This window comes from Aedes albopictus, chromosome 2 (genome assembly GCF_035046485.1).
Source record: "Aedes albopictus strain Foshan chromosome 2, AalbF5, whole genome shotgun sequence".
NCBI classification, from domain to species: Eukaryota; Metazoa; Arthropoda; class Insecta; order Diptera; family Culicidae; genus Aedes; species Aedes albopictus.
The window spans coordinates 490,973,437-490,983,080 of NC_085137.1; the positions used below are offsets into that span (position 1 = coordinate 490,973,437).

The window sequence follows — 9,644 nt, forward strand, 5'->3', positions numbered from 1 at the left end:
GAACAAGTGCTCTAAAGACACCGAGTTGATTTGATGCAATTGCGCACTTTTATTAGCGTTTTCGCACTCGTGAAAACTAGTGCGATAGTCCAGTGGTGAACTAAATGCGCTATATCATTGATTTATAATCCAGTTTATGATAACACAAATCATTAGGAAACAGCACACACTGAACAATTGATGTATACCGCATTTGGTTCACCACTGGACTGCGAACTGCGACTTCATAAGTGCGAAAACGTAAATAAAAGTGCGCGATTGCATCAAATCAGGTTGATGTCTTCGGCGCACTATTTCTTCAATCTATGATGAACAAGTGCTCTGAAGACACCGAGTTGATTTGATGCTATCGCTCACTTTTATTAGCGTTTTCGCACTCGTAAAAACTAGTGCGATAGTCCAGTAGTGAACTAAATACGCTATATGATACCGTTTTATTCGGGATTTTTATCGCATTCTGTTCCATAATACGTCTGTTTGTCTGTGATGCCAGTTTTACGTCTGTTTGTCTGTTATAAAACTATTTTGTTTATTTGACCAACAAAACAAAGGTATGAGCCATTTTACGAAGTGACAACAATGTTGATGATGATATTGATTTTCACGGGTTAGGACGCATGCTCCTGTCAAAATTTCATTCATAATCGGCTCGTAAAATGGACTACAGTAGACCAGTAGACGTTCGATCGGTGCAAATGGTTTAACTACAATGCTTTTTAACTGCATAACTATCAATTTTTTTAATAGTCCGTTAAGGACAAACGTCTTGACATCCCGCTTCAACAGTACATGACAACTTCAGATGCACGAATCTCAAGAAGCAAGCTTCAAACAACAATGCATTTTATTATTCTGTTCTTGCTCACTTGTAATAAGCTTGAAATAAAAAGCTCAGGTGCGCTGGTTTTGTTTACGAAGAGATTTGTGCCCTCAAAATCGTGAGTAGGTGCCAAAGTCGGCCATTGTGGCGGTCATTTTGGGATTCTAACAAGTCTGTCCTTAAATCGGTGTACGATGGGAATTATCAGAATGATACGTCTGTTTGTCTGTGAGGGAAAGTTACATGTTACGATGGTGTCCCCCGGGGATTTCAACCGGACTATTATCCGAAAGATCAAGGACAGGACAGGATAGGTGCAAAACCTGTAGAATCCCTTGTTAGTCTTCTTAGGGTCTGTTCCAATTGGTGAATTAAAATTAATTTTTACTTAAATTTGACAGTTCGACACTTAAACTTGACAGTTCTCCTAAGGAAATAATTATCGAACTGTCAAGTTTAAGTGAAAATTAATTTTAATTCGCCAATTGGAACAGACCCTTACTCTCTAAAATAAAAACTCTCATTTTTAGTAAACACCCATGCCGTACAGGGACTGTGTTGAAAACACACATTTTTTTAAATTGCTCGTGCGCTAACATTTTTGCAAAATAGCAAAATATCAATATTTCTCGGTATTTGAAGGTGGTTTATAAACCCAGTGAGTTTGCCATATCGAATTTATTGCAAAATGCATGCTCAAGTGAGCGTACGAGCAATTTAAAAAAAATGCGTGTTTCCAACACAGTCCCTGTGCGGCATGGATGTTTAAGTCTTTTTAGTCTTCTTAGTATTTTTAGTATTTTTAGTCTTCTTAGTCTTCTTAGTTTTCTTAGTCCTTAGTCTTCTTAGTCTTCTTAGTCTTCTTAGTCTTCTTAGTCTTCTTAGTCTTCTTAGTCTTCTTAGTCTTCTTAGTCTTCTTAGTCTTCTTAGTCTTCTTAGTCTTCTTAGTCTTCTTAGTCTTCTTAGTCTTTTTAGTCTTCTTAGTCTTCTTAGTCTTCTTAGTCTTCTTAGTCTTCTTAGTCTTCTTAGTCTTCTTAGTCTTCTTAGTCTTCTTAGTCTTCTTAGTCTTCTTAGTCTTCTTAGTCTTCTTAGTCTTCTTAGTCTTCTTAGTCTTCTTAGTCTTCTTAGTCTTCTTAGTCTTCTTAGTCTTCTTAGTCTTCTTAGTCTTCTTAGTCTTCTTAGTCTTCTTAGTCTTCTTAGTCTTCTTAGTCTTCTTAGTCTTCTTAGTCTTCTTAGTCTTCTTAGTCTTCTTAGTCTTCTTAGTCTTCTTAGTCTTCTTAGTCTTCTTAGTCTTCTTAGTCTTCTTAGTCTTCTTAGTCTTCTTAGTCTTCTTAGTCTTCTTAGTCTTCTTAGTCTTCTTAGTCTTCTTAGTCTTCTTAGTCTTCTTAGTCTTCTTAGTCTTCTTAGTCTTCTTAGTCTTCTTAGTCTTCTTAGTCTTCTTAGTCTTCTTAGTCTTCTTAGTCTTCTTAGTCTTCTTAGTCTTCTTAGTCTTCTTAGTCTTCTTAGTCTTCTTAGTCTTCTTAGTCTTCTTAGTCTTCTTAGTCTTCTTAGTCTTCTTAGTCTTCTTAGTCTTCTTAGTCTTCTTAGTCTTCTTAGTCTTCTTAGTCTTCTTAGTCTTCTTAGTCTTCTTAGTCTTCTTAGTCTTCTTAGTCTTCTTAGTCTTCTTAGTCTTCTTAGTCTTCTTAGTCTTCTTAGTCTTCTTAGTCTTCTTAGTCTTCTTAGTCTTCTTAGTCTTCTTAGTCTTCTTAGTCTTCTTAGTCTTCTTAGTCTTCTTAGTCTTCTTAGTCTTCTTAGTCTTCTTAGTCTTCTTAGTCTTCTTAGTCTTCTTAGTCTTCTTAGTCTTCTTAGTCTTCTTAGTCTTCTTAGTCTTCTTAGTCTTCTTAGTCTTCTTAGTCTTCTTAGTCTTCTTAGTCTTCTTAGTCTTCTTAGTCTTCTTAGTCTTCTTAGTCTTCTTAGTCTTCTTAGTCTTCTTAGTCTTCTTAGTCTTCTTAGTCTTCTTAGTCTTCTTAGTCTTCTTAGTCTTCTTAGTCTTCTTAGTCTTCTTAGTCTTCTTAGTCTTCTTAGTCTTCTTAGTCTTCTTAGTCTTCTTAGTCTTCTTAGTCTTCTTAGTCTTCTTAGTCTTCTAAGTCTTCTAAGTCTTCTAAGTCTTCTTAGTCTTCTTAGTCTTCTTAGTCTTCTTAGTCTTCTTAGTCTTCTTAGTCTTCTTAGTCTTCTTAGTCTTCTTAGTCTTCTTAGTCTTCTTAGTCTTCTTAGTCTTCTTGGTCTTCTTGGTCTTCTTGGTCTTCTTGGTCTTCTTGGTCTTCTTAGTCTTCTTAGTCTTCTTAGTCTTCTTAGTCTTCTTAGTCTTCTTAGTCTTCTTAGTCTTCTTAGTCTTCTTAGTCTTCTTAGTCTTCTTAGTCTTCTTAGTCTTCTTAGTCTTCTTAGTCTTCTTAGTCTTCTTAGTCTTCTTAGTCTTCTTAGTCTTCTTAGTCTTCTTAGTCTTCTTAGTCTTCTTAGTCTTCTTAGTCTTCTTAGTCTTCTTAGTCTTCTTAGTCTTCTTAGTCTTCTTAGTCTTCTTAGTCTTCTTAGTCTTCTTAGTCTTCTTAGTCTTCTTAGTCTTCTTAGTCTTCTTAGTCTTCTTAGTCTTCTTAGTCTTCTTAGTCTTCTTAGTCTTCTTAGTCTTCTTAGTCTTCTTAGTCTTCTTAGTCTTCTTAGTCTTCTTAGTCTTCTTAGTCTTCTTAGTCTTCTTAGTCTTCTTAGTCTTCTTAGTCTTCTTAGTCTTCTTAGTCTTCTTAGTCTTCTTAGTCTTCTTAGTCTTCTTAGTCTTCTTAGTCTTCTTAGTCTTCTTAGTCTTCTTAGTCTTCTTAGTCTTCTTAGTCTTCTTAGTCTTCTTAGTCTTCTTAGTCTTCTTAGTCTTCTTAGTCTTCTTAGTCTTCTTAGTCTTCTTAGTCTTCTAAGTCTTCTTAGTCTTCTTAGTCTTCTTAGTCTTCTTAGTCTTCTTAGTCTTCTTAGTCTTCTTAGTCTTCTAAGTCTTCTTAGTCTTCTTAGTCTTCTTAGTCTTCTTAGTCTTCTTAGTCTTCTTAGTCTTCTTAGTCTTCTTAGTCTTCTTAGTCTTCTTAGTCTTCTTAGTCTTCTTAGTCTTCTTAGTCTTCTTAGTCTTCTTAGTCTTCTTAGTCTTCTTAGTCTTCTTAGTCTTCTTAGTCTTCTTAGTCTTCTTAGTCTTCTTAGTCTTCTTAGTCTTCTTAGTCTTCTTAGTCTTCTTAGTCTTCTTAGTCTTCTTAGTCTTCTTAGTCTTCTTAGTCTTCTTAGTCTTCTTAGTCTTCTTAGTCTTCTTAGTCTTCTTAGTCTTCTTAGTCTTCTTAGTCTTCTTAGTCTTCTTAGTCTTCTTAGTCTTCTTAGTCTTCTTAGTCTTCTTAGTCTTCTTAGTCTTCTTAGTCTTCTTAGTCTTCTTAGTCTTCTTAGTCTTCTTAGTCTTCTTAGTCTTCTTAGTCTTCTTAGTCTTCTTAGTCTTCTTAGTCTTCTTAGTCTTCTTAGTCTTCTTAGTCTTCTTAGTCTTCTTAGTCTTCTTAGTCTTCTTAGTCTTCTAAGTCTTCTTAGTCTTCTTAGTCTTCTTAGTCTTCTTAGTCTTCTTAGTCTTCTAAGTCTTCTTAGTCTTCTTAGTCTTCTTAGTCTTCTTAGTCTTCTTAGTCTTCTTAGTCTTCTTAGTCTTCTTAGTCTTCTTAGTCTTCTTAGTCTTCTTAGTCTTCTTAGTCTTCTTAGTCTTCTTAGTCTTCTTAGTCTTCTTAGTCTTCTTAGTCTTCTTAGTCTTCTTAGTCTTCTTAGTCTTCTTAGTCTTCTTAGTCTTCTTAGTCTTCTTAGTCTTCTTAGTCTTCTTAGTCTTCTTAGTCTTCTTAGTCTTCTTAGTCTTCTTAGTCTTCTTAGTCTTCTTAGTCTTCTTAGTCTAGAATTTCGATCTTCTATCTTTTGTTTTCGAATTTTCTATCCTATCTCTAAAGTCAGTGTGCTATAATTATTTATGTATCTTCTACCTTCTATCTTGCATGAAAAAAAAAATCTTAGTTCATTTATTCATTACACCTTGAGCACTAGCAGCATATGTGACAAAAATTACAAGAAAACTTCTCATTTATTTCGATTTAGCAATAACCAAACCGATATTGTAGTTCAAAAACAATCTGCACCAACCGAAGATTGTTCCAAAGGGTGTCCATCGGATGCTATCTTTGCATTCGGATGCTTTTAACGAAACATGTTGCGGCAAAAGCAATCATAAATGATAATCAATGTCAATTGGGCATAATTCCGTTTGCTTCCTTATTGCCATCCGGAGAGGACTGCACTAAAGTGTGAACCTTCTCCAAGTAATAATGGTTTTAATTTTAACCATAGCATTATTTGTGCTTGTTGGTCCGGTGTTTGGGGCGACAAATAATTGTGCAGAGAGTTAGTATAAGAGTAGTTCGTAGCTTCCATCATTTTTATTATAACAGTTCTCCGATAATTTTCAGAACAATACAATGTCGTCTGTAACCTGGCAAGTTGGTCGGTCTATCGCGAAGGGGAAGGAGCGTTCAACATTAGTTACATCATCCCGAGCTATTGTACCCATATCGTTTACACATTCGCTGGATTGAATTTGGGCGGTGGGGTCGATTCGTTGGATTACCATAATGACATCAATGTGCACAGTAAGGATGTTGTAAATCGGATGAGAAGTGACCACGTGGCATTGAGGATGTCACGTTGTCACTTCTGATAACAAATTCAAAATTTCACCGAAAACATCGTTTCAGAGGGTTACCAGAGAATCATTGAGCTTAAAGAGGAGAATCCGTGTTTGAAGGTCCTTTTAGCCATTGGTGGATGGAACGAGGGTTCGGAAAAATATTCACTGGTATGGACTAGTACAAATGGTTTGCATTAGAATACATTACTAACTTGTCATTTCAAGATGGCGGAATCGGAAGAGACTAGGGTGGCGTTCGCCGATAGTGCTCTACGCTTCTTGGCTCACTTTGGGTTTGATGGATTGGATGTCGATTGGGAATATCCTACTATGGTACATAGACAGCCTCATTCAATATGATTATATTACAAAGTTCAAATTTTCTAGCGGGGAGGGATCCCAGAAGATCGAGAAAACTTCGTTCTTTTGCTGCAGGCCCTTCGTGAAAAGTTCCGCCATCGGAACAAAATCCTTTCAACGGCCATCAGTGGGTCTCCGGCTATCATTCAAGCGGCCTACGATATGCCAGCCATCTGTGAGGTGGTCGATTTTGTATCCCTGATGGGGTATGACTACAGCGTCAAAGACAAGACCAGCGTAGATGGGCCTCTTTATTCGGAACCTGTCCTGCGATCGGAATCAATCGACGGAGCCATTTCCTACATTCGCAAGAGTGGCTGCCCTCTGGCCAAGATCAACTTGGGTATTTCAACCATGGCCAAAACGTACACACTGAAGCCGGGAGCAACGGCCAACGTTAATACGGGAACTGCCGTTCAGGGTCCGGGTCGGGCAGGACCATTTACCAAGAGTGTCGGCGTTTTGGGTTATAACGAGCTCTGCACCATGCTGATGGATGGCAAGGGCAAAATGGCATTCTTGCGTAACGTGGGAGTGAAAGTGACCGTCCAGGGTGACCAGTGGATTACTTACGACGATGGAGACACGGTCGATATCAAGGCAAACTACGTGAAACAAAAGGGACTGGGAGGCATCATGTTCTGGACGATCGACACGGACGACTTTATTGGAGACTGCTTCAACGAAGCTTACCCGATGCTGGTGGCCGCCAACAAGGTGTTTGGATATATTGTTTAGAGATGGAACATTTCGCGCTGATTTATAACTATGCTGCATAATAAAGTTTGTTTGCGATGCGACCTTGAAAAAGCAATATGCGAGGACTTTGACATTTCTTTTATGATTCAGCAACTGGTTCGCTAGTTCGTTTTCACACATCGGATCTGCAAACTTAAAAATATGGTGTGGGACCAAATTAGCATAGTGGTTTGTATTTTATGACCGAACACAAATCTGTTTGAATAAATTTGAACCAGATGCATTTGGTGGAAGTGACCAAACTGACCAAATTTTGGGGGGATGCAAATGCGAGTTGGAATCGGATTGGATCAATGCCATTAACTAGAACGATTTGCAAAAGGTCAAAATTTTCCATTTAAAAACAAAATCTTGAATTAGGAGCTTTGATATTTACCGAAATAATCGGGTTAATGAACCAACACAAACCAGGTAATATGGTAAATTAAGGATATAAAGAAGACTAAGAAGACTAAGAAGGCTAAGAAGACTAAGAAGACTAAGAAGACTAAGAAGACTAAGAAGACTAAGAAGACTAAGAAGACTAAGAAGACTAAGAAGACTAAGAAGACTAAGAAGACTAAGAAGACTAAGAAGACTAAGAAGACTAAGAAGACTAAGAAGACTAAGAAGACTAAGAAGACTAAGAAGACTAAGAAGACTAAGAAGACTAAGAAGACTAAGAAGACTAAGAAGACTAAGAAGACTAAGAAGACTAAGAAGACTAAGAAGACTAAGAAGACTAAGAAGACTAAGAAGACTAAGAAGACTAAGAAGACTAAGAAGACTAAGAAGACTAAGAAGACTAAGAAGACTAAGAAGACTAAGAAGACTAAGAAGACTAAGAAGACTAAGAAGACTAAGAAGACTAAGAAGACTAAGAAGACTAAGAAGACTAAGAAGACTAAGAAGACTAAAAAGACTAAAAAGACTAAGAAGACTAAGAAGACTAAGAAGACTAAGAAGACTAAGAAGACTAAGAAGACTAAGAAGACTAAGAAGACTAAGAAGACTAAGAAGACTAAGAAGACTAAGAAGACTAAGAAGACTAAGAAGACTAAGAAGACTAAGAAGACTAAGAAGACTAGGAAGACTAGGAAGACTAAGAAGACTAAGAAGACTAAGAAGACTAAGAAGACTAAGAAGACTAAGAAGACTAAGAAGACTAAGAAGACTAAGAAGACTAAGAAGACTAAGAAGACTAAGAAGACTAAGAAGACTAAGAAGACTAAGAAGACTAAGAAGACTAAGAAGACTAAGAAGACTAAGAAGACTAAGAAGACTAAGAAGACTAAGAAGACTAAGAAGACTAAGAAGACTAAGAAGACTAAGAAGACTAAGAAGACTAAGAAGACTAAGAAGACTAAGAAGACTAAGAAGACTAAGAAGACTAAGAAGACTAAGAAGACTAAGAAGACTAAGAAGACTAAGAAGACTAAGAAGACTAAGAAGACTAAGAAGACTAAGAAGACTAAGAAGACTAAGAAGACTAAGAAGACTAAGAAGACTAAGAAGACTAAGAAGACTAAGAAGACTAAGAAGACTAAGAAGACTAAGAAGACTAAGAAGACTAAGAAGACTAAGAAGACTAAGAAGACTAAGAAGACTAAGAAGACTAAGAAGACTAAGAAGACTAAGAAGACTAAGAAGACTAAGAAGACTAAGAAGACTAAGAAGACTTAGAAGACTTAGAAGACTTAGAAGACTTAGAAGACTAAGAAGACTAAGAAGACTAAGAAGACTAAGAAGACTAAGAAGACTAAGAAGACTAAGAAGACTAAGAAGACTAAGAAGACTAAGAAGACTAAGAAGACTAAGAAGACTAAGAAGACTAAGAAGACTAAGAAGACTAAGAAGACTCAGAAGACTAAGAAGACTAAGAAGATTAAGAAGACTAAGAAGACTAAGAAGACTAAGAAGACTAAGAAGACTAAGAGGACTAAGAAGACTAAGAAGACTAAGAAGACTTAGAAGACTTAGAAGACTAAGAAGAACACATTTGGAAGGATACATAAAACACAATAGGTATACGAACGTAGCTAGCCAGGAAACCAGGAAAATAAATGAACATCAAGAGCAAGTATTTATTTGTTTTATTGATGTTTCTCGGTGAGCCAATGAAAACTATTGGTTTAACGTTGTGACAACGTTAAACCAATAGTTTTCATTGGCTCACCGAGAAACATCAATAAAACAAATAAATATCAGTTAACGGTGATTAACACATCCAATCAAGAGCAAGTGCTAATGGGCAAATGAATCACGGGCAGTACTATCATGGTAAAATCAGGGTTGGTAACTCAAGATATGCTTCAAGAATGGAAATAACCTCAGTATTGCTCCTATGAGCAGTATTTGAATAACTGTTCCCAATCTCTTGACTAATATATTCAAGAATTCCTGGAGGAATCTCTGATGGAATCCCTAGTGATGTTTCTGAAAAAGCTCGGATAATTTTGGGAGGAATGTCCAAATGAATTCCAGAAAGGAATTACTAAAGGACTTTCCATTGTCTGCTGAAATTTATCATATAATCCTTGGAATATTTTAGGAGTCTCTGGAGATATTTCTAAAACACTCCCTGGAGAAATCTGAAGGAATCACAGGAGTAAGTTCAAAATTTATTTTCGATGGTATTTTTAAATAAACTACACAAATCACAAATCACACAATAATTCTTGAAAATAAGTTTTAATGAATATCTGAAGCGAAAGAAATCAATGTAGGGCCAATCTTAGGAAATTATCTAGAGAAATTCCTAAAACAGTTCCTGCAGAAAATTCGGGGATATATGTATTTGTGGAGAAATTTTGAAATGAATTCCTCAAAGATGTCGTGGAGACATTCTAAGAAGTATCCTTGGAGGAAATCTTGGAAAAAGGCAACCCGCATGAATTCCTGATGGAATATCTGTAGGAATTCCTGCAGAAATCTCTAGAAGTCTTCCACCAGGAACCACTGAAGTTAATCATGCATAAAACTCTGGAAGAATCAGTGAAGCAATTCCTGGAGACATTCCAA

At 36.4% G+C, this 9,644-nt stretch overlaps 1 protein-coding gene across 1 annotated transcript; it reads left to right on the forward strand.

Moving 5' to 3' along the window:
• The first annotated feature begins 5,118 nt into the window (after positions 1–5,118).
• On the forward strand, positions 5,119–6,784 carry LOC109423265 (acidic mammalian chitinase). Its single transcript, XM_019698198.3, has 5 exons — positions 5,119–5,242; positions 5,308–5,487; positions 5,593–5,693; positions 5,751–5,858; positions 5,913–6,784. The coding sequence occupies exons 1-5, from the start codon at positions 5,167–5,169 to the stop codon at positions 6,621–6,623; spliced, it is 1,176 nt and encodes a 391-aa protein (XP_019553743.3). The 5' UTR covers positions 5,119–5,166; the 3' UTR covers positions 6,624–6,784.
• The last annotated feature ends 2,860 nt before the right edge of the window (positions 6,785–9,644 follow it).